The 26,935-nt window shown below is 55.5% G+C and overlaps 1 protein-coding gene and 1 long non-coding RNA gene across 5 annotated transcripts in view; one reads left to right on the top strand and one right to left on the bottom strand.

Annotated features, from left to right (window-relative positions):
• Positions 1 to 4,378: 4,378 nt before the first annotated feature.
• Positions 4,379 to 26,935, bottom strand: part of VIPR1 (vasoactive intestinal peptide receptor 1) — a 32,601-nt gene continuing 10,044 nt past the window's right edge. For 2 of the 3 annotated variants that reach the window (XM_035704732.2, XM_025461176.3), the window contains exons 2-13: positions 24,893 to 25,004; positions 20,329 to 20,436; positions 14,964 to 15,070; positions 13,724 to 13,830; positions 13,174 to 13,306; positions 10,814 to 10,967; positions 10,243 to 10,303; positions 9,982 to 10,048; positions 9,338 to 9,429; positions 6,771 to 6,900; positions 6,486 to 6,527; positions 4,379 to 5,797 (exon numbers count right to left, since the gene is read on the bottom strand). In XM_035704732.2, the coding sequence (XP_035560625.1) occupies positions 5,606 to 5,797; positions 6,486 to 6,527; positions 6,771 to 6,900; positions 9,338 to 9,429; positions 9,982 to 10,048; positions 10,243 to 10,303; positions 10,814 to 10,967; positions 13,174 to 13,306; positions 13,724 to 13,830; positions 14,964 to 15,070; positions 20,329 to 20,436; positions 24,893 to 24,953 (1,254 nt within the window). In that variant the 5' untranslated portion in view covers positions 24,954 to 25,004 and the 3' untranslated portion in view covers positions 4,379 to 5,605. The remainder of the gene's footprint in view (positions 5,798 to 6,485; positions 6,528 to 6,770; positions 6,901 to 9,337; positions 9,430 to 9,981; positions 10,049 to 10,242; positions 10,304 to 10,813; positions 10,968 to 13,173; positions 13,307 to 13,723; positions 13,831 to 14,963; positions 15,071 to 20,328; positions 20,437 to 24,892; positions 25,005 to 26,935) is intronic. The other variant, XM_049099859.1, reaches the window with a different exon arrangement.
• LOC112668700 (uncharacterized) lies at positions 13,946 to 26,852 on the top strand. 2 transcript variants are annotated; one of them, XR_004808420.2, is made up of 8 exons: positions 13,946 to 15,615; positions 16,190 to 16,615; positions 18,438 to 18,543; positions 18,710 to 18,872; positions 20,190 to 20,255; positions 22,251 to 22,304; positions 24,406 to 24,534; positions 24,987 to 26,852. It is a non-coding gene; the product is annotated as an uncharacterized LOC112668700 (long non-coding RNA). The 2 variants fall into 2 exon arrangements; XR_003141810.3 differs by lacking the exon at positions 18,710 to 18,872.

Raw genomic sequence — 26,935 nt, 5'->3', positions numbered from 1 at the left:
TACTGTGCCACTAGGCTCAGGTGGAGGGAAGCTAAAAGGCCACATATTTACCTAAAGACACATCCAGAAAGAGACTGAGAGTCAGCAGTCACCCCCCTCCCAAAACACACACGTCCTTCCTTATTAGATCAACCTTCCTTCTGGAAGTTGTAGCTGGGGCTTGGGTATGTGACCTGGTCCTGGCCCAAGAGCCTGAGGAATGCATGCAGAAGGAGGGTTCTGGGATAGCTTATATTTTTGATAAAACGAGCCACACAGGAGACATGGTCTCTGCCACTGGATGGGGTTCTGTGAGAACATGATGTTTGGGGGGTACTGACAGCCATCTTGTAATCGTGCAGGGATACATCTATGGATGAAAGTCAAAATACTGAGGATGGCAGAGGAGACAGACAGAAACTACTAGGTTGAGCTGCTGCATTAACCCTGGGGCTGCCTACTTTTAGTAGCCGTCGTCCAGGCAGGACGCTTGCCCTCTGAGCTCCGAAGAGGCCGGTTCAGAAGGCTTCAGGGTTTTCCACCTGACATGCTGGGACCCAGGGGTGCTGGGTCCTCCGGGAGCCGGGCTAGGCAAGCAAGGCATTCGCCTCAGATACAGAATTTAAGGAGGTGGCAAAAAATTCAGTAACCAGGATAAAAAATAATTTAATGCAATATTTAAAAAAATCAAGCTAATGCAAAAAACACACACTGAACAAAATACCAAGATTTTTATAAAGAGACTAAGGAATTGGTGTCTCCTGCTAGGACTGTGTGCTTGTGTTTCTGCAGAGCACTCTCAATGAATCTCCTCTATGACAATCCAGGTGACGAAGGAGGGCCCCGGGATTTTGAGATCTGGGTTCAAGGATGACTCTGCCAATGACTCGCTGGCAATTCCAACAAGTCCTTTCCCTTCTCTGGACTCTGGTTACCCCATATGTCCTATGCGGAGGCTAGGGCATTGCCAGGATAGTCTCCTGACCTGCCCTCCTCATCCCCATGGCCTGCCGCGGTTACTGTCCCTGTCCCTGGGAGGCTGTGTCTCCTGGGCCATTGACTCCCGGCTATTAATATCTCCGCCATCCCTGGCCTGATCAGGGTGTTTAATGACTGCCAGCTGTGGCTCCAGCCCCCTCCCTCGGGAGAGATAAGAACAGTTCCTGTTCCCACATGGGGGGAGACTGGAGGGAGGCAGGGTCATTGCTCAGGGAACAGGCCCTGGGCAAGTGGTGGGAATGGAGGGGCTGATGCTGACTCCTCACCCCACTGGGCCCAGTGCTGCCAGATGGGGGTGCCTGCAGATACAGACTCCCTGTAGCCCCTCCCCCATGGGAGCTGTCCTGGTCTCCCCACTCCTGCCTGAGCCTTGTTGCTTCAGATCCTGATCTCAGTAGGCTCACGGCTTTCCCCAGATAGCCCACAGATATTACATTCAGCATGCCCCAAACCAGGTCACCATCTCCCCAAAACCCCTCTTCCTCTTCCCTCACCCAAATGATGGACTGCCACCTTTCCCTTGGCTTGCCCCTGGGGCCCTTCTGAGCAGACAGGGTGGCCTGCCCCAAGTGCACCCTCATCCCCTTGGCCCCATTTAAGAAGCCTGCATTGGGTTCCTGCTGCTAAGGACCAACCCTAGGTACCTGCTCACTTGGATTCAGGTATTCCTGGTGTCCATTATGCCCTCTGGGAATCTAGAGATCACTGCTTGGTCCTTAGAGACAACCTCTCTTCACCTGGAATGTTGCTCCCTATCCATTCAGCGGGCACACTGGCCGCCCTCCTTGTTTAGCCTGTGCGCTAGAGTGGCAGGTACTGTCCACATAGTGGCCTCTGCCATCGAATTGATGGTGACTCTGCCTCAGGATGGTAGGAGGGCCCCTTGCTCCTCTCTCCAGGAGGTACCCACCTGAGTTAACTGGGCTTTGCCTTCAGGGAATGGAGTCAGGGCTCATTCAAGGGCTAGGGCCCAATCTGTACCCTAGAGACCCAGCCCTACAGTTGGGACTGAGTCAGGAATCACCGTGTGCCACAAAAGTCAGGGGCCTGGTCTCCCTAATCCCAGGCTGTCCCTGGAGTCACAAGTCCTGTGGTCTCACAATCTCTTCCCTCTTGTATTTCACTCTGAAATGATACTGAGGGGAGAGTCCTCTGTGTCACCTGGCTTCCTGGGGTGGGGCCTGCACCCTGGCATTTGGGGCGGAAAGGCCAACCGTGGTGAAGTACTTGAGGTACCCACCAGGTGGCGATAGAGATGAGCCGGACTGGCTCTCCTGCCGGTGCCCTAAGAGGCAGGAGAGAGACCTGGGAGCTGGAGGGAAGAGGGAGTGCAGGAGAGATGCTGTTCATGGTCACCCCAACTCCATAGGCAGCTTGGGATGTCTGGCCATGGTCTCTGCTGGCCTGAGATGCTGTTTCAGCTTCTCTCTGTTCCTGATCGCCCAACACTGAGCTCTGCCCCTACTGCCACCTCTAGGGCAGGATGCCACCAATGTCCTCCCTTTTGTCCTCCCAATATCTTGGGTCTCTCCATGTTTGCTTCACTTGCCACTCTCCTGGCTGATAAGTCTGGTCTCCCCAGGGCTCTCTCCTTACCCTGATGCCATGACTCACTAATGGTCGATTTAAGGCACTGTGGTGGATGGGCTGGGTCCAGCTTGACCCCTCCTGGCCTTCTCTTAGCTCAGGGAGCCTGTGGGGTCCCTGATTTGGAAAGTAAGGTGCTGCCCTTTCCTCTGCAAATGCCCTGCTTCTAGGATATGTTAACTCTTTCCATTTGCTTCCCCTCCTCCCTCATTCTCTCACAGCCTTCATCCCCCACTGTGTCTCTTGTTCCCAGTCTGCTGGGGGATCTCCCTCCAGTTGGAGTCTTCCTTGAGCTCAGAGGACAGAGCAGGTGGCTGCCCTGAGCAGCCCCTTCCTCCTTAGCTGCTCTTGCCTTAGCCAGGAACTGAGGCTACCCAACCACCAGGTGGAAAGCCTGAGGCCCAGAGAGGGGGAACCAGTCTATGAGAACGTCTGAATCAGAATTGGGACTAAAAGACCAGTGCTGGGTCTTCTGGACTTTACTGGTAGACCAGGTCTCTGGATTCAGTTCAGAGAGGTCCTGAGTTGGGAAGGGGAGGAGGGAAATCAGAGTGAGTGACATGGCCCAGCTGGGCAACAGGAGCATGGCCATCCGGCATGTTCCCTCTCATACCCTGTGCCTTGGAATAGTAGGGGTGGGACTCTCAGGGAAGAATGGAATTAGTTCCAGGTGCCCCAAATGCCCCCACCCAGCTCTCCACCACCAGCACCCCATCAGTGGTCACTGCTTTTGGCCGGGGCAGGGAAAGAGATGGTGAGTGCCAAGAATGCTCTCTCCAGCAGGTCGGACAGTGCCAGAAACCAAAGCTAGGAACATTCCCTCCTCCGTCCTACAGCTGACCATGCACAGGGCATGACATGTGAATCTAGATGGGGAGAGTTTGCTACCGCCAGACCTCTTGGGCCACTGATCCAAGGGTATGTGCCTGGGGCTACCCCTGCGCTGGGTTCAGTCACTCTGACTCTGGCCTAACTGCCCTGGACTCGGGCCTCTGCAGTGTGCTGAATGGGGGCTGTCATTTGGTGATGGGTCCTGGGATGGTGCTGAGTAGGACAAGCCTTTGAAGGAGCCTTGTAAGCAAATCTGAGCCTTTGCCAGTCTATTCTAGCCACTGCTGCTGCTTCTGCTTCTTCTCCTCCTTCTTCTTTTTACCAGTGTGGCATTCCTCTCCTGCTTCTATAGCGAGATAGCCTCTTTGCAAGTTTGCAGGAAGTGGAAGCCAAGGGGTCAGGTCAGCCAATGGCTTTGGAGACCTCTCTTGCTAACTGACATCGACTTCGCCCTACTGCCTCTGTGTCTAAACTTTTCCATTAGTCATATTGGACCTGTCATTCATTTTGGCAATATTTGTTCTGTCCTCTATCTCCTCTTAGCTGAACTCTGGACAATGTCAATATGGTCAGCTCATACCCCCATGCACCCCTCCCTGTCCGCAGGAATCACTGTGGCCTGCAAAATGCTCCCACTTAACCATTCTGGGATCGCAGGCAGCTCTGTCAGCTGTTTCTTACTGATCCAAGAATAGAATTGTCTCCTCTTGGCTGGATCTACAGGGTCAGGGGACACAATGTGGACCTGGTATAATCTCATCACTCCTGGAAGGCAGAGGATACCACTCAGTGAAACATGAGTTGAAGACTTAGAACTGCATACTCTTCACTTGGGAGTATAGGATTCCCATCCAAAGCCAGAGGGGTAGTGGCAGCTGGCTAAAGTGACCTCCCCTCCTCTGAATGAGGGAAAACAGCTGTACGTTGGAAGCCAGTCCTGGTTTTAGACCACATGGGAACATCACTCACCAGGGAAACCAAGACAATTCAACCCAGCATTTATTGTTGTACAAGCCTGTTTGCAGAACTGAGGGGGTCTTGTGGCTGGGGTGTGGGCAGGAAGCCATGTGGCCACAGGGCGCAGGGCGCAGGGCAGACAGGACGCTAGGACCACCAGCGCCTTGTCCGGATGACGTAGGGGCCAGAGGACTCCTCAGTCACATGCCAGGGTGGGTCGGGTGGGAATGGGGTTGCAGGGAAGGTGGTAATAATATTAGTGGTGATACAAATAACCAAGAGGATTCAGCTTGTTAAAATATATAAAATGCAGCAGTTAAGAGCTTTCACTTTCCCGTCAGTCGGATCGGAGATCAAACCCTAGCTGTGTGACAGGTGAGGTACCGCTCTGTGACACTGTTTCCTGGTCTGTGACACAGGGCCAGGGGTTCCCACCTTACTGGGTACGTGAGGGTTAAGGGGCTCCGAGTGCACATCTCTGAGCCTGGTTCTAGTAGCCGGCACACAGGTGGCCAGCCAAGGGAGCCTCCACCGCCCGCGGGCATGGGCAGGGCTGGCGGCAGTCTCAGCCGCTCCGGCCACCCCGGCCGCTCCACCTGGGCGGGGACGTTGGACACAGGGGTGCCCCCCAAACTAAACCCCTATCAGAACCGCACCTGCCCGAGCCCGGGAAACTCCTCCACGGCGGGGCGGGGCGGGGCGGGGCTGGCAGCTTAGAGGACGACGCCGGGTGGGGGTCTCGGAGGAGACGCCTCAATGGCAACGCTCAACCAGAGGAACTTGGCAGCGATGGAGGAACTGCGGGCCCCGTCGGGGTGGCGGCGGCGGTGACTTTTAGGAGCAAGAGCCTCGAGTCCTCAGCGCGCGCTCCGCCTTCCCACGCCCGCCGTCGGGACCGGGACGCGCGCCGGCCTTCCCGGGTGGGCTCCGAGAGCGCCCTGCGCGAGCCAGGCGGCGGCGGGGGGGGGGGGGTCCGCGGGAGGAGTCCGAGACCCGCCCCGCCGCGCATCTCCCGGTTCGAGCCCCCGCGCTCCAGCGCGCAGAGCAACGGCTCCCGCACCCGGGCCCCCTCCTCTCCTCGGGGAAGCGCGGGGGCGGCGCTCTCCGGGGGCGTCCGGCAGCGGCCTGGGGTCGGCACGGCCTCCGAACCCCGCCTGGGGCTGACCTCGCCCGGGCGGGCGTCCGTCCCGGGGCGCCGGGGTGGTGGGTGGTGCGCGGGCGGGGCCGCGCTGGGCCGCGGGGCGCCTGGCGGTCAGACCAGGGAGACCTCGGCCTGGAAGCTGGAGGAGCGGCGCGCGCCGGGGCTGACGCGGGTCAGCATGGACACCTGCGTGCTGCACGTGGCCCCGTTGCTGCCTCCCGAGGGGTGCTGGTACTTGGCGTCGGAGCCCAGGATGCCCTGCAGGTGCCAGCGCCGCCACTTCCGCCGCAGCTCGGCCTGCACCTGGGGAAGGAAGGGTCGTCAAGCCCGCCCCCAAGAAGCCACCGGGCTGCTCGGGATTTAGGGTGCTGAGCCACCCAGTCGTATCCTCTTGGGGAGTCTACATTGAGAGACCCGGATGCAACTTGGCCGGCGCACAGTTGGGACCACACAGGAATGGGGGTCAGATCAAGGCCTTGGAGGGGGAGGAGGAGAGAGGACGCAGAGAGGATCAGAGAATGCAGGCCAGGGAGGGAGAGGGGTGCTGGCCTGGGAGCGGCTGTATCCCCCTTCTCTGATCCCTGCCCACCAGCTCACTTGGGCTCATGTGAGTGGATGGATTTCTGTGCTTTGTAACCAGTGCTCCGCAGTAACTGGCTCCACTGGCTGCCCACCCCTGCCCCTCCCTCCATCTCCATTCTCTGCACCCAGCTACTTAACAAACTGAGGTGCACCAGAATCCCAGGTGTGTATGTGTCTGACTGTTTTAAAATGCAGATGCTAAGTCAGCCAGTCCTGGGGGGCATGAGTGGGGCTTAAAACAGCATTTTTAACCAGGTGCTAAGTGTGTGCCATCACCTATTTTCTGGTCTGACCACACTTGGAGTAGCAAGATTTAATCCATCCTTGCTCCCATATCCCATAAGTGTTTCCAGACCCTGGGCCAACCAGAGTGCTATTGCCTGGTCCCCAAGGTCTGGGAGGGGCTTACCTCGCCATTGAGGAAGCAGTAGAGGATGGCCACCACAAAACCCTGCAGAAGAAAGGAGCAGGAGAGGTGAGGTGGATGGACTCCGAGAGCCCCTAGCCCTGTACCACCCCTGGCCCTGGCCCCCCTGTGTTCCCCTGGTTAATCAAAGAGCTAAGCATACAGTAGGTACTTAATCAGTATGTATTACGGTGAAAAAAATGGAAGCCACTGGCATGGGGCCAAGGCCCCAGGTTAACTTCCCTTAAAGCCCAGAGAAGACCACAGCCTTCGGTTGAGAGTTCATACCTGGAAAGACCCCACGATGAGCTCAAAGACCATTTTCACCTCAGCTTTAAAGTTGCTGGGAAAGAAGGCGAACATGATGTAGTGTACTCCAAACAGGGGGATCAGCAGAAGGGTGGACTTGGCCAGCCTCCTGGGGACAGGGGAGGGGCAGACAGTGGGTACAGGAGATAGCGACAATGACCGGGATGTGTGAGGGTGGGCTGCTGGCTCCTGGAAATACTATGTGCGCCTCTGTTCCCGTTCCGTATCTGCAGTGCCTATGCCCTCATGCCCCTCAGCTCTCCTAGCCTGGAGGAAAGCTTGACGGAGGACACTCTATTCTCACCCTTCTGGAGGAGAGACTATAAAGGAGGCCAGTACTGAACTCTGAGGATGAGACTAGTATTTCAGGCTCGGTGGCAGCAAAGGGAGAGATGTTCTCAGCCAACAGGAGATCCTGGTTTCTCCTCTCCTGGTCTCAGTTTCCCTAATCTTTATGTATGCTCAACATGATCAAATTACAGAAATGCGGCCCAACTGTAAGCTCAGAAGTGCTTTAGGTGCTATAAAGTACAGTGCATCTAGGAGAGACCAATTTTCTACTGGGGATGAGGCCATTTGGGAAAGAAGTCTTTGTAATTGGGGTGACCACATATGCCCCAGGCCACTTGGGAGGATGCTGAGCGCTCAAGTTTGTGCATGGTTTAGCACAGCTGTCTTTGGCTTCTCAGCTGTCCACTTCTCTAGGAGTTAGCACATTTTCTGCAATTGCTTCTCTCTCTCCCAGCCTCCCCACGCCAATACACACACTCCCAGCCTCCCCTGAAGGACCAGCGCCTCCTTCACCAGCCTTGTGTGCTTGGTAGGGTTAATATTCATTCTAAATGACTCATCCCTCTCCTGTGGAGCAGGGGTCATCCTGGTGTAGGCCTCCCAGCCACCTGACCTCAGAACTGGTCCATGCAGTGTGAACCCATGGTTCCCTGGCTGGGAGAGGGCTGAGGGGCAGGGGTCTTGGTCTTTATCTCTCTTCTTCTTTGGCAGTCAATCCAGGGAACATTAGTCCTGGGCCTCAGGTCCCACAGCAGACTGCGGGCAGAGATGCTGGCCTTGCCCCTCTTGCTCCTTCTTCTTGGACCTGGTTCCCAGCCGTGCCAAGATCTTGAGCACTGCCCACCCATCTCTGGCCACAAACCTAGTCCAGGCTGACAGATGGAGGCTTTCTTTATATTGAAGGCTTATGGGGAGGTGGAGAGTGGGAGCTAACAGCCCCTCAGCAGGGAGCTCCATCTCCTATTCCCCCCACCCTCTGCCTGCGGACAGCTGTTCAGTTTCTGTCTCACCCACGGGGCCCTGGTGTTGACCAGCTCTTTGCCTCCGATCCAAGTCCTTTGGAGCAGTGGTACACTGGGCAACACAGGGCCCCGCAGGCAAAGTTGAGGATGAGGATGCACAGGCCCGAAATGCTGCCCCCTGGCAGACTACAGACCCCTGCGGTGCCTTCCTGTTCTCAGACTGGAAGGGAAGCTCCTCCTACGCACCCAGCGGGGGAGAATGCCGTCACACCAGGAACGTGAGCCTTAGTCTCAGCAGAGAGAATCACAGGATTCCAGAATAGAATCCTAAATCCAGCAGCTCGTGACATTCTAGCCAAGAATCTTAGAACCACAGCACAAGACTCCCCAAAGAGAAGCCAAGCCAGGAATGGTCCAGAAGCTCAGGACTGGAAGGGCCTTATGGGAAGCCCCCGGGTTGTCTGGTCTCTGGAGTACTGATAAGCAATCTCCTATTCCCATCTGTAGGCAGGCAGACCCCTATTCATCTCCCCACAGCCACCCTATCTCTTTCCTTCGGTCTTCAAGCTCTGTCATTCTCATGGAACCCTTCCTGTTCCTCCAGTCCTCCCAAGAGCAGAGGACAGCCCTCACACCTAAGTAAGCAGCATGACCACAGTCCCGTGGATGCCGTGCCCTCCCCTGCCATGGTGATGTGCTCCCAGACCCTTGAAGAAGAGGAAGTGTGTGTCTAGTTCCTCACCTGTAAAATGGGAGCAGCTTAGAGGGGACTGTGTAGATGACATAAGATGATGTGTGGAAACCCCTTGACACATGCCTACTGCACGTCCTCTGCAGGTAGACTATTACTGGGGGCTACTGCATCCAGAATGTGGCTACCCCATTGTTCAGCTGGGGGCTCCCCCAGGGCATGCATCTACTGTGCATTTACTGTGTCCCGTTTCTGCGCTGGACACATGCCAGGGACTGGGCACGTGGTGTGAATAAAGCACAGGTTATCTGTTGTCTTCTCCAGCTCCGTGGCTTGGTGGCAGATGCATACCTGGGTCAGATCATTTGCTTAGGTAAGTGACCACAGGATAAGCAGGTCTGGGGCTCATGAGACTGGTGACGGTGGGGCTGGGGAAGGGGACACTTGAGGGCTGAGCCAGGTCATGGAGGTGGAGGTGGGCAAGAGCAGGGTGGCTTTTTGGTGACTCTGGAGTCACCAAAGTTCCCAGAGAACTTTAAGGAAATGTGAGCAGATTTGAAGACTGGGGACAGAGACATGGGGAGGTCCCAGGGCTTACTCACGAGTATGGGCTGCTGTCACTCTTCCCAACATTTGGGGACCGAAGTTTCTGAACTAGGATTCGGATGATGCGAATAAATAGGATAAAGTTCACCTGGTGAATGAGGTCAAGATTGATGGTCAGAAAGGGGAGGAGGCCTGGTTGTCCAGCTCCCTGGACTATTTTTTCCCCCAGGACCCTGTTGCCTGTCCATCTTATCTTTTCCCTAGTTTCTCATTCTTTGGGCAGGCTATGTGGGAACTCTACTTCACATCTTAAAGACTGGGCCTTCCAATCCATTTTCTTGACCCTAGAAGAAGAACTGATGGGAAAAGGACTGGGGATAATCCTGCATAGGCAGGGGCACCTGGATGCTCAGTGGTTGAGCATCTGCCTTCAGCTCAGGGCATGATCCCGGGGTCCTGGGATTGAATCCTGCATCGGGCTCCCCACAGGGAGTCTGCTTCTCCCTCTGCCTATGTCTCTGCCTCTCTCTCTCTGTGTCTTTCATGAATAAATAAAATCTTTTAAAAAATTCTGCATAGGCAGTGGGAAGCCTGTGTTTCATTTCTAACCCTGATGTGAATTTCCTGTGGCCTGAAGTAAGCTGACTACCCAATCTGGGCCTCAGTTTCCCCATCTCTATGTGGTAGGAAGAGGTCTTACCAAGATGGAGGTGAGGATGGGGGCCTTTATGATCCACCACAATGAGGAGTTGATGGTGTCCCAGCATCTGAACAGAGCATGATGGGGGAGAATGAGAGCAGTTGTCCTCAGCCCGAGTCAGAGGCCCTCCCTCAGCTCTGCCCCAGAACCCTTTAGAAACTACAGGTCCAGAGTCTGTTACTCCCAGGTCCCCCTCATCCCACCCAGGGGATCTGCCCTGAGTGATGGCAGCCAGAGGGAAGGGGTGTGGTGACAGCTCACCCATAATCTTCAAAACGGATCATGATGATGGTCCACACCATGGTGAATGTGCTGGGCACCCCTGTCAGGGCCGAAGGAGAGAGAAAGAGAGGAGAGGGCACAAGAGAGAGATTTAGGAAAAAGAACCAGAGATAAAGGGAGAAGAGGGTGGGTTGCCAGGGCTGCCACCTGTGATGGCATAGATTGTTCATTGTGCAAAGATGCTCCATCCAGTGAGGGGGTGGAGCTCTATGCCTGAGGGGCTGTGTCCACCTAAAGGGAGAAACTTTTTCTAATTTTGATGGAGACATTTTACAGACTGGCAGTGGCCCTGTGTTTCAAGGGCTGGAGGGGAAATAGGGGCTCAGAGAACCTGTCCCACAGATGGGCCCTAGGAGCAACTACAGCCTGAGGGCGCCTGCCCTGGGGTCAGACATTTGGGGGACTTTTGTCAACCCTCCACGGAGAGCCTGGCAGGGCCTGCAGCCCAGGGATAGTTAAGTGTGCAGGCAGGGTCGGCACCCACCCTCTAGTGGGCTCCCTGGCCTTGCCCCTTCTGTCCCCAGCCTGGAAGCCCTCCCTGGTACCATACCCCAGCCGATGAGTATGTACCCCCAGAAGTACTTCCGCTCAGAGAAGAAGGAGACGGCAAGCAGTGTGTGCAGGTAGAGGCCCTCCACCAGCAGCCAGAAGAAGTTGGCCATCACACAGTACTGGAAAAAGACCATGGCTGCCTTACAGCTCACCTGCAGGCGGAGGACAGAGAAGGGGCTGACTGGGGCTAGCAGGGCTCCCTGTCTGCCCATGGTCTATTTGGGCCAACAAACACAGGTGCAGCACGGCCAGTTTAATCTCTTTGATGTTTTTGCATTGTCCCCTTAGAAAGGTACCTGGTGGTTTTCCCATTATCCTTGATTTTAGATCATCTGATATTTTGGGATAAGCTTGCAATTTTAATTATCCATCATCCGTCAGTTTATCATCTATTCATTTGCCTTCTCTCTTTCTATCCACCCACCCACCTATCCACTTATTTATGCACTAGATACCCACTACCAGCTCACCCATCTGTCCATCCACCATCCACACGTCCACTGATCATGTATTCATCTTCCCATCTATCAATCCATCCATGCACTCACCCATCTATCTCTCCATCTTCTACCTATCCACCTACTAGACATCCACTAGCATCCGTCCACCTAACCAGCTATCCATCCACTCATCCATCCACCTATCTACTCACCCCCCTCCTCTACCCATCATCTATCCAATTTTTCTTGCTTTGCCCATCTATCCTTCCACCTACACAGTCATCCATGCACCTGTTTACTCAGCCATCTACCTACCCATTCACTAACCCCTCCCCAACTTACTCATTCACCTTATTTCAATTAGGATTGAAGGCAGCTGGAAGAGGTATGAGGGAGAATTCTTGCTTCAGTTTGCAAGAGTTGCCTAAAGGTATAGAGCTGTGGGCTGTGGAGTGGGGCTCTGATGGAGGTGCTGAGGACAGGTGGGGACAGGGAAGAGGCAGAGGAAGAGGAAGTAGAAATGGAGAGGGAAGGGATGGTCATTCCTCCTAGAGGCAGAGGGGCTGGTGGGAGACTGGGTTCTTCAGGCAGGCGAGGGCAAGAGTCAGGGGGATCCCTGAGTAGGGCAATTAGGGTGGCCCACCTGGCACCACTGGAAGGTCTTCTGGGCCCTCTGTCCTCTCCCAGAAACAATCTTCCACTTCAGATCAAGCCCAAATACCTGTGAGCCAGAGCTTAAAGCCATCCCCCTCCAGGAAGCCCTCTGGATTCCACTGCTCCCGGGAGCACAGGTTCCCAACCTTCCTTCCTGTGTCCTTGGCTTTAAGACATCCTCAGCGGGCAGCTTGCTTTCCTCTCCCTTGGGCTGCAAAATCCTTCCTCAGGTGGCACACCAGTCCTTCCAGCTACAGGCAGGCCTGTGTCCCCTGTCCTCCCCCACTTGCTTTACAACTAGAATAGCTCATCTCTTTAACAGGACAATTATCTGTGCTTCTTGCCTTAGAAAAGCTTCAGATAGCTGCTAATGAACCAGGAAGCCAGTCTCCACAATTAGTCTTAACAAGAGTGCAGGAGCTTCCTGGCTTCTAGGCTCTGTGGCTCAGAGGCCCCAGCTCCTGGGTGGGATCCTCTGAGGAGCTCTGGGATTGGCTAGAGTGGCCATCCTGGGTTTTCTCTCCCTCTTGTCAAGATCCCTGAGATTCCACCGTCATAGGTTCATTTTCTGGGGAGAAGGTATTGCTGATCCCTGAAATAATTCACTGCTTCTGAGGTCCCTCATGAATGGGTAGGAGCCAGGGCTGGTCTTGAGCACTTGGAGAAGGGGTCCAAAGCTCACGATCATTGGAGATGGACCCCTTAGTGATGGGCAATGAATTCCTTAGACACTCTCTTAACTACTCTTCCCGAGGAAGGTCCAGAACAGGACTGATGGCAGGGGAAGAAGGGAAGAGAAGGACTGTGTGTATTTGGACTTGCTCCAGGTGGTGGTGGTGATGGGGGGGGTCAGGGGTAGGGGAGTAGGAAGGAAGCTTGGAAGTCCTTGCAAGATGGGGAAACCTAGGCGGGGAGTTCCCAAAGTTCACTCGGGAAGTTAGCGATAGTGGCAGGATGGTGGGTGGGTGGGGGGGTGCTGTGGACTCTGGCTACAAAATGTTGCATTTCCTGCCAAGGAGAGGCATCTGTCCCAGGCACGGGCAGGTCTGCAAGCACCTGGGGGAGCTGAGCACCATGTCCTGTTGCTGGGAGGGGAGTGGGTATCAAGGAGCTGCAGAAGGGATCAGATAGGGCTTTGGCCATCCTTGGAGAGAGAGAGAGAAGAGGAAGGAGGAGAGAGGAAAGAGGGAGGAGTGGGAGAAGAGGGATTCAGGTGTGACAAGGTGCAGAGGGCGAGCGAGGTGGGCCCGGGCAGGGTTCTCACCGAGCCCTTCGTGCAATAGTCCAGCTCCTCGCTGTTGAAGAGGGTCAAGTCTTTGATGAAGACAGAGGCGGCCCTCAGGATGAAGGATATGAAGAGGTGCATGTGGATGTAATTCCGCGTGCAGTGGAGCTTCCTGTGCAAGGTGGGCAGTGCTGGGGAGTTGCAGGGGCCTTGGAGCCCCACCCCCACCACACCGTCCAGGGGCTCCGCTGGAGGGCAGGTCCCCCCCCAGGCACCCCAGCCCAGGGCAGCCTGGCCTCCCGATGCCTCAGCCTCCAGGGCCAGCCCCTCCCCCTGGTGCCCTGTCCCCAGGCGCAGCACCATCCATGGGGACTCGGCCAAGACAGGTGGGACACTCTGAGCAGCCTGGTGTCTCCTGGGGAAGGCTGGCCTGGCAGGGGAACAGGGGCAGGGACTGTGTGCTGCCTGGGTGGGAGGGGGGTGTCAGGGGAGGGGGCCGGAGCACGACTGGGCCGGGCTGGGCTCGATGGAGCATAGGAGTGACCTGGCTGGGTCTGCTTTAAGGCTTGTTGCTGGGGCTAGACCTCACCTGAACAGGCTCAAGATGGACGTGGCAACCAGAAGGGTGGCGAGGGACAGGCTGTAGCCGATGGTGTAGCCGGTCTTCACAGAGCTGTAGAACATTGACTGCTGCTGCTACAGGGGGGAGGGGGAAGTCTTAGGTGGGGATGGGGTGGCCGCATCCAGGGAATGCTGGCAGGGGCAGGTGCCCCCCCACCCGGCCTCCCGTCCCTGCCTTAGCAGATGAAGAGGCCCAGGGCGCAGCACCCTCGCGGCCCAACACTCTAGCCCTTCAGACTCCGTATGAGGCCCTTTCCCTGTGCAGCAAGAGAGGGAATTAGAACAGCAAAGAAGACACTGGGGATAACTGCCCATCATGGGCTCTCGGAGGCAGTGGTCAGCTGGATGAGGGTGATCTGGCCTTTCAGGGGCTGGCAGGACTATTTTGGAATCCAAGGGATTCTTGCTGGGCGCCTCCCAGGGCCCTCCCTATGGACACACGTGCAGAGCCTCAGTCACTGGGCAAGTCCCTTCTTGCTCTCCACGTCCTACCCCTGCCAGAGTACAGGCTAGTGGTCATGTGGGATTTAGGGGATTTAGATCCTGCCTGACGACCTGATGGGCTCTGAAGGCCTCTGAGGAAGTTGCTCTCATGGGAGGAGTGAAAGCTCTGAGAAGAGTGTCTGGGGTGGGACAGAGGTCATAGCAGATGGACACACATATACACCTGTGTCCCAACACCAAAGCGATGAGGGGTTCCTAGCTGAGGACTCCACTTAGGCTCTACCTTCCTATCAGCATCCCTACCTGGCTCCTGGGCCCACAGCCATACAGCTTCACCTGCTCTGGCACATAACCCTGTCCTGGGACTGAGGACCACGGTCCTGTCCCTGTTCCTGTCCCTGACTGGCGGCTGGGTATCGGCCCCTCAGTTTCCCTCTGCCTGAGTCGGGAAGATGATACCTGCCTGCCCTGCCACCTCCAGAGATGGAGCAAGGCTCCCAGGGTGGCCCAGCCGGGGAATGCTGCTTTAGCTTCTGCTGCTCTGTGTCATCCTGATAAAAGCCCTCTTCCTGTTCCCAGCCAGGGAGAGACAGGGGGATGAGCCACTGGAAGTACCAGTCTGGTAAGGGAGGAGGTTTGGGGGAGGGCAGACCCTGTGAGTCCTGGCTTTCACACAGACAGCAACCTTACTTCTTACTGAGAAAGTGGAAGGAGCCTCACAGGCGGAGGCACCCTGGGGGCGGCAGGGGTGCACTGAGGCCCACCTGGTCCACATCTGATGTCTTGTCATCCAGGCCACAGGCAAAGGGGTAGGGGCCAGGCTCCAAGTGCGTCCAGCCCTCGTTGGTGCAGCTCCGGCTCACGTTGCGGCCTGGGTGGAGGGCAGGAGTGGAGAGGAGAGAGGTTGAGGCTGGGGGCAGGGTGAGTCCGCAGGGTAGGCACGGCCCGGTTGTCTCTAAGCTCACCTCATCCCTGCCAACCCCGGCTGCATCAGGCTCCAGCCACCCTGCACTAGACCCAGGGCATCACGAGGTGGGGAAACTCTCCCCAGGGCTGCCAGGGGCCCCTCCAACATGAGCTACAGTCAGAGCAGGCCTTCTTGGGCTCAGCCCTGCCCCTTGTAATATCTGAAACTGACCCCTGGCGCAAGACAAATAATAAAGAGATCCTCGTCACAGCCTGGATTCTTGGCACAGAATGACTCGCAGGACCCTTGTCATGAGCTAAATGTTCACCCTTGTCATAAGGTCACAGGGGTCACTGGGGTGACAGATGGTTTCATTGTCCTGTGGGTACAGACAGCAGCCCTCTGGCTGGGCCAAGCGGCTCCTCCTGGGTCAGCCTGCCTGGGCCGACGGGCCTGCTTTCCCCCCACGTCTGGTGTGGCTCAGATGTGCTGCTGGAGAGGCACCACAGGTGAGGCAGGGAGTGGGGTAGGGGGACACCTGATAAGGGTGTGGGTCTGAAATCCTCATAAATGGAGAAGCAGGGAGTCCTGGCAGGAACCCACCCAGGCAAAGGCATGTGTGAGGGGGATCAAGGAGCACAGCGCGGCAGGATTTGGGGCTGAACTTCGCTGAGCCTGGGGCTCCGGGGCAGTGGCAGCTTCCACTGTCCTTGGAGGCCCAAAGCTGTAGGAAAGGGACAAGATGGCTAAGGGGGCATGTGACATGAGGGCTGCCCACTCTCTAGCCCAGGGAAGGGGTGGAGGAGAAAATCAGGGAGGCAGAGAAGATCCCCTTCCCTCTACCCCAGGACTCACTAGAGAGGTGCCTGGGTCCGAGTCCAGGAGAAAGCTGGCTTGCTGGGGTGGGAGGGAGGCAGACAGGGGAGGAGAAGGAAGGGGATGTAAGGAGCAGGAGAGACGAGGGCAAGAGGAGGAGGTAAAGGGTTGGAGGAAGAGGGAGAGCACAGTAGTGAAGAAGATGAGGTGAGGGGATGAGGAATTGCAGAGAAAGATGGGTCCTAAGGTCTCTGCCCTGCCCTGCAGCGCCTTCCTTACCAGCACCACAGCCATATTGTCACTGGTGTCACCATCATCCCACCATCACGTGAGCACTGCCACCAGCATCACTGTCACCACCAGCACCAGTATCATCATTGTGACCAGCATCACCACCACCAGCGCCATCACGGTCACCACAACCACTGTTGTCACCATGTCTGGCATTGTCACTGTCACAAGCACCAGCAGCAGTGCCATTGCCATCATCACCTCCATCACCATGACAAGTTTGGAGAGCCTTTGCATGTCGATCCCGTCCAGAGCGCTCGAGGTCCAGGATCTTACTGGATCCCCTCAACCCTCTGGTGCGGAAGGGAATCCCACTTCATACTTGAGAAGCCAGGCTCTGAGGGGCCAAGGCCACATGGAGAGATGTGGCTACGGCAGGTGTGATCCCCAGAGCCTTCCCAGGTAACCTTGGCCCTGTCTGCACTGGGGGGACCTGAGGACTTGTTTCGGGGGTCCAGGTGCAGAGCTGTAAGAGGGGTCAAGCTGTCCTGAGAGCTATTAAATGTATGTGCATTTAATATTTCTAAACTTGGCTTGGAATTCACCGGACCTGGTGATTCGCTGTCTGCTATTTCTGGAAATCCTCCTGGCTACCATTGAAAAGAGGTTCTTAGCACCCTACTTGATGGCCGAGGAATTGAGGGACAGCTAAGGGGTCAGGGGGACAGCCAGGGAAGGGTAGCTGGGCCTGGGTCTCTTTCCACTGCAAGGTCCTGGAGCAAGCAGGAGGGCTTCCTGACTTGGCAACCCTTTCGAAGAAGGCCTCCTGTGTATACTGGCCTGGGAACCAGCACAGCTTTTGTGTGTTGAGGGGAATTTGGAGGGTGAGAGGGAAACGCTAGGGCCTTTAACCACACAGTCTCCCAGTCTCATGCTACAAGAGGCTCCCACTGCAAGAGAAGTCCTCACTCAGCCCCCTAGCTCCCCCCACTGCCCCCTGAGCTGGGTAGGCTTTGACCAAGCCCTCAGTAAGCCTCAGCCTGCCTCAGCCCCAGATCTAAGGAGCTCACCGTGGGCCCCTCCCAGGATCCGATTCTTGTGTGGACTTCCCTCACCAGCCTGGGGCAAGTAGAAAAAGGCCAAATCAGCCAACTTTGAGGCTGGGACATGAATGCCTCACATTTTGAGCTCTCCACTCGCCAGAAGAACCAGGGCTTGGTGAGGCCAGGCCCATGACATAGCAGGCACCTGGTACCATCATGAATTAGGTGACCCCTCAGCATCCACACAGCTGTTTTACATGCCTTCTGCAGGGGCAGGGGGCAGCAGATGTTACTGTGTTCAAGCTAGCCATTAGGAGTCATGATTGTTCCACTAAAAGAGGGGGATGCCAAGGCTGAGAGAGGTTGGGTGACTTGTCTATGGTCACACAGGAAGGAAGCAGCAGGCTTGGGATACAGACCCGGGTTAGCCTGACTCCACATCTTTCTGGGCTTCCAGGGTAGCTGAAGGGGCACCCTGATCTCTGGAACCCTGGCTGCCCCAGATATTGGGGGAGGGTAGCAGATAGTGGGTCATCTTCAGGGCTGGGTGGTCTTTCCGAAGAACACTAGGACTGTGGTCCAGGTCTCAAAGGGAAATGTTCTTGAGAACATCTCAAGGGTGGCCACCGTGAGACCACAAGAAGCAGTCCAAAGTCTCTCTCCAGCCTGGGCCTAGGAACTAGCACAGCTTTTGTGGGAATATGGAGGGCGGGAGGGAAAGGCTAGGCCCTTTAACCCCACAATCTCCCAGTCTCATGTTCCTCCCAAAACAGCCATCCTAGTTTTCACTCTTAAAAAAAAAAAAAAAAAATGTCTTTTCAAATATTTAAAGGTAAAAACACCACAGATGAAAGACACGCAGACCATGCCTCAAAAGACTAGGCTCCAACGGACACTTTGGTGCCTGGATGAGCAGTCCCTCGCCTGGCCAGCACCCGTCCCCCGGCTCTGGGAGAGGACTTCTGTCAAATGCTCTTTGTCCTCTTTGGGTGTCTTCAGCTTTCCCTGTAGAACTACATCCCTTCCAGCCCTTCCAGGGAGGACATTCTTTCTCCAGTCCTGTTACCCAAAGAGGCAAGAGTTGGGGTTGGCATTATCCTGACGCTACACCTGCCTTACTCACAAACCTCCCTCTTTGGAGCTCAAGGTCACCAGTTTACACCTTCTTCCCAGGAAAACATACCCTCTTTCCCTTACATTTTCTCCTAACCTACTCTTCTATTTTTGTCCATCATTTTCAGAGGCTAAGGCCACCAAGTACAGCCATGCAGGTTGTTCACTGCACAAGGGCATCTGGCTTATAAATGGTGGGAGCTGCAATCTACCTCATATCCAACTTGTCATTAGGTGGGTCCTGGTGAGAGAGGCTGACTCTGCCTGAGGAAGGGCTGCCTTTTTCTCATCTGCACAAAGGCACCATGTGGGCCCCTGTGAGGCTGGCAGCCTCGGGGTTAGCCAGATGGTGGGCTGCCATCCAGGTTCTTAAGTGAAAGGGCTGCCTTGACAATTCCAGCAGGGACAGAAGGAAAAGCCGTCAGGAGGAATGCAATTAGCAGAGTGTCAGGGAGGAACACGAGTAGCAGGCACTTCCAGGGATCCGAGAGAAGGCTGGTTGCCAGGCTCTGCTGATTGGACACGTGAGAGCTGCTGGAAGAGTTCATCGCCTACCTGCCCAGGTGCCGGGATCCCCTGGAGAGCGGGGCTAGGTGGGAGCCGGCCTGAGATCCAGCACATCTCTGACTGCTCTCAGACCCCTTAGGAGGGCACCGACATCTCTCCCTCACTGGAGAGGGGTCACTACACTGAGCACTGGGGGGCAAAACCAGCCTGCTCCATAGAGTCTCTGTGGCCCACCTCCTGTCCCCATTTTACAGAGAAACAGGTTCAGAGAGGGAAAGGCCACCTGGAGTAAGAGATACCCAAGAGTCTTTCTGCTGGGCCTCTGAATTCTTATCTCGGTTCAGCTCCTCTTAATCCTCTCCCCTCTAGACTTGCTCCTCCCTCAGGTCCAACCCAGTCTAGACCTGCTCCTCCCTTAGTCTTTGATGAGTCTTCCAGCTCATCAAACCTAGACCCGAGGGGGGGATATGCTGGATCCCTCCCTCTCTGCCACGAGCCCCCTACCCCCTTCATAGGCAAGTTTCCCACTAGGCTCCTCTGTCATGCTCTAAATCCAAACCATTACCACCTTGCACCTGCCTTGTGATTAGGGCTTCCCATCGCACCCCCAGAATCCTTTCTTTTCATGGAAATTTGAAATTATCAGTTAAAAACCTAAACCTAAATTGAACTGTGTCAGTCCCTGGCTTAATGCCCCCAGTGGTTTCTCAGTGAATTCAGGAAAAAGTTCAAGCCCTCAGTCCCTGGGGCCAGCATGGTCTCTGCCGCCTGTCCCTCCCCTCGGCAAGCCGGCCATCCGTGGACACCTGTTTTAGTGTTGTGCCTCACCCCTTCTCCCTCCCAGCACTCCTTACTATCTACGACATGTGTTTGGTTTTCGTGCTAAATGTCTTCAACCGGAGCATTAGGTCCCTGCAGGCAGATAGCACGGCTGTTTTCACGCTCCCCTGTGTTTGTCTAGCCCGTGCCTGTCATCCTAGTAGATGTTTAATAAACATTCGCTGAATGAAAGAATGGCTGGATATATGCTGGAAGTTTCCTTAGTTAGTCGATAACAAGAAACCCAATTCCTAAAGAGGCTCCTCCTTTTCCTTTCTGCCTTCTATGAGAACATTCATTGAAGCAGAACGTGACATGGTGTGTAAGCAAACCCCAAAAGGTCATTGGCTCGAGGCAGTGCAAGGCAGTCATGACCAGTCCAGGATAACGGGAACACGGGAGCCTTAACATAGTCAGGCATCTGCCAGTCAATCAGTTATCAATCGCTGAACAAATATTTAGTGAGCCCTTCCCAAGTGCTTATCTTTTATGTGAAGAGCTAATGAAATCCCGAGAATCCTTCAAAGATTTAGTGCCAGCACATCCTCTTCCAGGAAGCCCCCCACTGACTGCTCGAGCCCCTTTGACCACTGTCCTTCGCCTTCTCACTTCCTGGACAGGTAAGTACCCACTCCAGCTGGCACCACCTTGGTTTGCTGCCTCAGCTCCTTTGTCTCAACCCAGGGCTCTTACCTCGAATTGGTGAAAAGAAGTTAAAGATAAGGGGGCAGGCCAAGACGACCACCTGGCCTGGAGGGGTGGCTGGCCAGCAGGTGAGGTTGTCCCACATCTTGCTACAGCCTGAGGGGTGAAGGGGGAGAACACATAGGTCAGTATGGTCACCAGGTTCTGCCAGGTTCCTCCAGCTTTGGGGCTTGAGCCCATAGGCACCCATTCCTCTTCCTCCTTGAGGGTCCCACCTAGAGGGATCTCCAGTCTGAGAGGCGGTGGGACCACCCTGCCCAGGCTGTAAAGGGCCTCTCCTGACAGGCAGCGGGGAGGAGGAGGCGCAACTACAGCTCCATGGTCCTCAGTGAGGGATGGAGCTCTCCCTGAGAGTGTTCTCAACAGTGGCGGCGGGGGGGGGGGGGGGGGGGGGTATTTTCCTGCCGCAGATAGATTGAGGGTCTCACCCAGCATTTGATGGGCAGGTGCCAGGGAGGCCAGGCAGACATCCTGCAAGGTGCAGCACAATAATGAATTCTGTAGTACTCTGTAAGACTTTCAAATGAGCCACTGGGCATTTGTGTAGGGGAGAATCTTTTGTAATGACCACAGCCTAGACTCTTACTCTATTTTGCATATAAACATAAGGCACTTACTGTACAGGTTTAACATGTGTGGCATTTTCCAGAAATGCAACTGAGTAAAGGGAAGGAAGACTGTGCTTCATTGGATGTTGAGTATTATTAAGGGTTGTTCAAGGTTTTGAAAAATCAAAAGCACTCACAGCAATGCTGGCTGTGAATCTGAGTCAGGGAAGCAACCACGGTATAGATCAACCTATCTGTCGCCTTCCAGAATTTACAACCTTCAGACTAGGTCTTATCTGTTAGTGTGATCATGCCTGAATATGTATACATAGTATCTTATTATAAATCACTTTCCTTTTTATTTTTCTTTTACAACCAGAACTTCATTTTTAAAAAAATGAATGCACTTGTCCTGAATTTCACTTAGTAGTACAGGAGACATTAGAAAATATTTGTTATAAAAGGAGGTGTAGGGTTTGATGGGGGTAATGGGTGTATTGGGACTCAGCTAGTTCTGGAGGAATCTTCAGAAAATTAAAAAGCAACCCATAGCCCCCAACTCAGTCAAATGGTGACTTGTGCTGTGGGGCGGTGATGTTTAGGAGGTGAGTACAGAGAAAACTCTGTCCTCCAGGCGGTGTTTTCCACCATGTACCTATTAGCCCCAAGGGCTGGCTAGTGAAGGCTGCACGGTGGGGTCCCGAGGGGTCTGCTTTAATTGGCGGATGTATGATTTTGCCAGTTCAGGGCCTGGGGGCCCCTGAGGGACTAGGACTCCTCTGGATCCCCTTCCCTGGGGGAGATTTAATTGTTTCTTTTCCACCCTGCCAGTCTCATACATTTTTCTCAGGAAACCCAACCCCTGAGCCAAAGCCAGTGCCAGCTGGGCCCTGCCCAGCCCAACCCAGTCCGAAGGTTCATAAGTTCTCAAAAAGGGGGCCTGGGAAGAGGAGATGAAAGGATGTTCCCACTTGGGGAAGAGCCTTGGGACTCTGAGCACTGAATTGGGCTTGGCAGTGGGGAGGGGATACCTTCTGGGGTTGCAGTAGCCAGGTGGACCAGGGGCTCAGGGCTGAGAGCACCTAGGTCTGCAGGGCCTGGCCAGGCATAGTCTCCCTTCCTTGGGGGCCCCAGCCACTGCTGTCCACTCTGTCTTGAGGCTTCTCTGGCTCCCAGTCCCTCCTCCACTCCTGTGCCAGCCTCTCTGGGGGTCGTGGAGGGGTCCATCAGGCCAGGAAAATCCTGCTAGCCATTCAAGACCCTTTTAATAATATCAGCAAATACTTACATAGCCTTTGTATGTGGGAGGCACTGTTCTACCCTCTTTGAATAAATAACTTATTTAACCCTCCCATTTTACAGATGAGTTACTGAGGCATGGAGCAATTAGGTAACTACCCCAAGGTCACATCACTGGTGAGTGGTGCAGCAGGTTCACACATTCATACATACACTCCCTCTCCAGCAAACCTCTTGCACTCCTCCTGTTCTGAAGGGCTCGATGCCAATTTCTTGGGGGAATTTTGCTTGGCTGGATTCTGTTTAGCTCTCTAACGATGCTGGGCACACCTTGTTTTGTAGGCCAGTTATTGTGTCTGGGTCCTCGCCAGACTTTGAGCTCTCTGGATCTCTCTGCAGCATGGCTAGAGAGCAGATTCGGGGCCGGGTCCCTGGCCCTGAGCTCAGCTTTGCTAGAAGCTGCACGGGGAGAGGGAGACTGGACACTGCCCTTCAGGGGGCTGCACTTGGCCTCACAGAATCTCAACACCACCAGGACAGGGTCGTGAACCTTGCTGGGGCATGGGCCAGCAGACATGGCAGGGGAGCCAGGGAAGAAAGGCCACTGAGGGCTTGTGGTCAGGGAGGCTTCCTGCAGGAGGCAGCAGGTTCAGGAAGTTGAGAAGGGAATGAGAGGACGCGAAAATGCTAGTGATCTGGAGAGTCTGTTGTCCTGAGTTGGGCCTTGGGAGTATTCGCTGTGTGCAGGTCCCAGAGAGGCCACCCAGGCCCACAGAGATGCAGGGCCCCACCTGGCTGTGTGTGCCCACTGGGGACTGCCACCTCAACAAGAAAGAGAGCCTGGAGACAGGGGTGGGAAGTGGTGAGGCAGAGTGGGGGCTTCTGCTGTGCCATTTTGTGGACCTGCATGCACTGACAGACATACAGACATGCACCCCCCCAGACACAAAGAACCACAGACATACACACAAATACACATACACATATGCTCACTTGGACAGGGAAAGACTAGAGAACACAAACAAAGATGCGGAGAGACACATGCAACTCATAGACACACATGCATAGACGGGAGTGGCCATACCACAGGGGTTCACACGTATACACACACACGTATACGCAAACCAGCACACAGAGCCACATATCCAGACGTATCCAGGCTTACAGAGACACATGCCCCTGACACACGACGATGCTCAGAGTCAGACATGGAGCCTTACGGATCCCAGAGGCACAGGCAGTTCCAGACAGACACGGGCCAAGAGCACACGTCCACACATCTGGATATGCACGAACACGCACAGAGCCCCACACAAGGTCACAGGCCGACTCACTGCCCACAGACTCATATTTGCCCTCCTGTGGATCCCAGGCCGTCTTCCTGGTGACAGGATGTTGGCACCCAACAGGTGCCCTGTGCCAGCAGTGACCTCACTGGGATCACGAGGGTGGCTTGCCCTCGGGCCCTAGGAGGCACTGCAGTGGGGCCTAAATTCTGGGGTCTGGGCCTCTCTGAGCTGCCTGCAGTCCCAGATCCTACTGTTGGGGTCTGCTGAGGCTGGTCTGCAGTGGCTCCTGCCTCCCTGCCCTGGAGGGTGGGGTGGGTGGGGTGCATAAGCAGTAGGTGGTCTGGCCATCCCTCACTCAGGTCTTGGTCTTAAGGCCCTGGGAGACAGGGGCCTGTCCTCCCTCAAGAGTTGGGGGAGGTAAAGGCCATCTGTGAGAATACACTTACTCACTTGTGGTGCGGGAGGCAGAGATTCTGGGCACCAGGGCCAAGAAGGAGGGATCCAGGAGGGGTTGCATAACTGTCAGCCTCAGGGAGGTGACAGGAGACTGGGGAGCCTGGGAGATGTAAAGATGTTCCCTACTCCTGAGCAAGGCTGTTACATAACTTCCAGTTTGGCCTCGGGGAGGTGACCTGGTAAGGAGGCCCAGAGCAGGCACAGCCACCCAGCTGCTACGGCCCTTCTACACCTCAGTGAGCCTGGGGCTCCAAACGCAACCCTGCTCCCCATGGGCGGTCTGCCTGGGCACCTCCCACCTTCCCAGCCTCTCTGCTACCCCATGTCCTGCCTGCCCTTCAGAATCTGGCTCAAGGGTACTTTTCAAAGGAAGGTCTCTGTAATTCCTCCCATTCCTTTCCTGGGGGGCTATGCCAAGTGTGGGGCACCCAGGGTGGAGAAGTGGAGAGTAGAGAGTGCTGTCCATCATCTGATGGGAGGGCTCCTCAGCCCGAGGGTGCCTCCCACCCCGGCATCTTCCTTTACACCACCAGGCTGGAGCTCTCCCACACCCCCTCAGGACCACGAGCAGGGCCCCCAGCTGCTCAGCCTCTAAGTTTGATGGTGACTCGTCTCATCAGCTGGACAATAAATGAGCTGATGGTTCATCTGGCCTGCTGAAGGTGGGTTGGGTTGGGGAGGGAAATGTGTGTGCCCAGGAGCCAGTGTGTGTGTGTGGTGGCATCTCTGGATTGGGAGGAAGGAGCAGGGCCTCCGCACCCCCAACTTAGTGTATCCTCCTTGGCTAACAGCAGGGAGCTCCCAGGCCTGGGGCAGGTGATAGGATCAGGCCTGCTGGGACTTCCTGCCTCCATCAGGTCCCCCAGCCTCTCCCAGCATCCTCTCCTCGCCCCCAGCAGCTCCGTGGTGCCATCCCCACCTGACACGCGTGGGAGAAGTGTGCCTGGATCTGGGCTCACGATGTGATGAGAAGCAGGGCTCCCTGGGGGTCTGCGGCCTTCTCTTCCTGCGGGGCCTCACCTGCTGTGTTATTCTCCAGCTGTGCCTCCTCCAGGCACTTCTTGTGCTGCTCCTCAATCATCCGCAGATGGTAACATTCCTCCTCCCACTGCAGGTTGGTCGCCTGGCCGCCCTGGGGGACAGAGACAGGGAGGGGCCCCATCATTCTTCATCCTCATCAGCAGTCTACCTCTCATCCACAGACCCCAGAAGCGTGAGACCAACAAGGCCTAGCCTTTTGACTGACTCAAGTTCCAGATGGAACCCCAATCCCAGCTGCAGACTAAAACCCGATCCTGACCTGGATCGGACCCAGAACTCTTATCCACTGTCCCCACAGCCGGGTCCTGTCCCCCTTGAGGGCTTCCTGGTAGCACCAATACCATAGCTGTAACAGCTGTGTCTTTCTGTGGGTGGCGTTATGGAACCGCTCTGGACAAAGGTTCGAGGGCCTCTCCGTAGGGTCCAGAGCTGGCCCTCTGGACTCTGCCACCCTGCACCTGAGGTTGGGAGTCCTTGGTCCATGCCTCAGTCTCCGTGGATGAGTGGGGCCCCGCTGGTGGTTATGGTTCTGGGGCGCTGGTCCCTGGAGGTAGGCCTGGGAGGAATCCAGGAGGCTGGCTGCATCTTTGAGCATCTGTCCCTGTTCTGGGAGCCTGTACCCAGTCTCCTGGGTCACCAGGCTGGGAGGGGGACACTGGCCCTCCTTGCCCAGACCTCATCTGCCTTCTTCTGAGCTATTCAAGTCATATCAGATCTAATGAAGGAGGCGAGGTTTCAGGAAGTAAGAGAGGCCCCTCTAGCATAGCTTGCCATCCCACCACACCTCCTCTGCCCCCTGGGAGGTGGGGAGAAAGGATGGGAGAGCCTAAGCCTCTTGCCTCCCCTTTCCTGCACCCTGGCTAGGGATCAGGGATGGAACTGGACCTGCGTTCTGGTGTGGGGGGTGGGTGGACATTGGCATTGGGGCCAACATTGACTAGGGGTGATGGCTGCCCAGGGACAGGCAGAAAAACACAGGTCTTTGGAACCACTGGGTGAGCAGGGCAGGTGAAGGCCTCCATGGAGGAATCACTGAGCTGGTAGGAACTTCTGCGGTTCTCTTTGGCTTTGGGGAAGTGGCTACCACCCCTGGGCAACCACATATCAGTTTCTTCCTCTCTGCTCAGGGAAGAGAATGCCACAGTCCCCAACAGGGCTGTTGGAGAAAGTTCGGCAAGGCAGCTCCAGAATCAGAGACTTACAATGTCTCGTCCAACCTGTCCCTCCTGCCCTGGGACAAGGTCCTGCCTCAAATGGGCCTTAAGCACCTCCCCTTCTGACTCAAAGTCTTGTTGCAGTGGGGCTAGGGAGGAAAGTGTTTCCTTCCTTCTGGCCTGGTACCAAGGGTGTGACTTTAACCATTGTTCTAAGTAAGGTGACCCCACAGAGGGATAAGCATCCCAGGTGCCAGGGAGCTCTCGATTGCTAGAGAGGAAGGGGGTCCAAGCAGAAATTGACAACTCCATGCTCAGGAGGCTGCATAGCTGAGTCCCCTTCCACTCAACACTGTCACTCCTTGTGGAGGTCTTGGTGCAGCCTCATTGTCACAAAGGTCATCAATGTCTCACTTTACAAAAATATGCCGTTAAGCACCACAGCTGGCCTGGCCCAGGTACAGGGGAAGGCCTCGTTGTCCAGGATGCCTCTCAGACTCCCCAGCACTCAGACCTCACTTGCCCATGTGTCAGGGCCTAGAAGCCCTACAGTGAACCTAGAGTCCATCTTGAGCCATTAACTTTATCAGCCAATGGGGGTAAAGATGTGAGCTGGTAAGTCATTTAAAACTTGGCATATGGGGGCAGCCTGGGTGGCTCAGCAGTTTAGTGCCACCTTCGGCCCAGGGCGTGACCCTGGAGACCCGGGATCGAGTTTCATATTGGGCTCCCTGCATGGAGCCTGTTCTCCCTCTGCCTGTGTCTCTGCCCTCTCTCTCTCTCTCTGTGTCTCATGAATAAATAAATAAAATCTTAAAAAAAAAAAACTTGGCTTATGGAAAGTAACAGATCTCTTATGGAGCAGGAT

Source organism: Canis lupus, chromosome 23 (genome assembly GCF_003254725.2).
Source record: "Canis lupus dingo isolate Sandy chromosome 23, ASM325472v2, whole genome shotgun sequence".
Taxonomy (NCBI): domain Eukaryota; kingdom Metazoa; phylum Chordata; class Mammalia; order Carnivora; family Canidae; genus Canis; species Canis lupus.
This window is presented reverse-complemented; position numbering and strand designations above follow the sequence as displayed.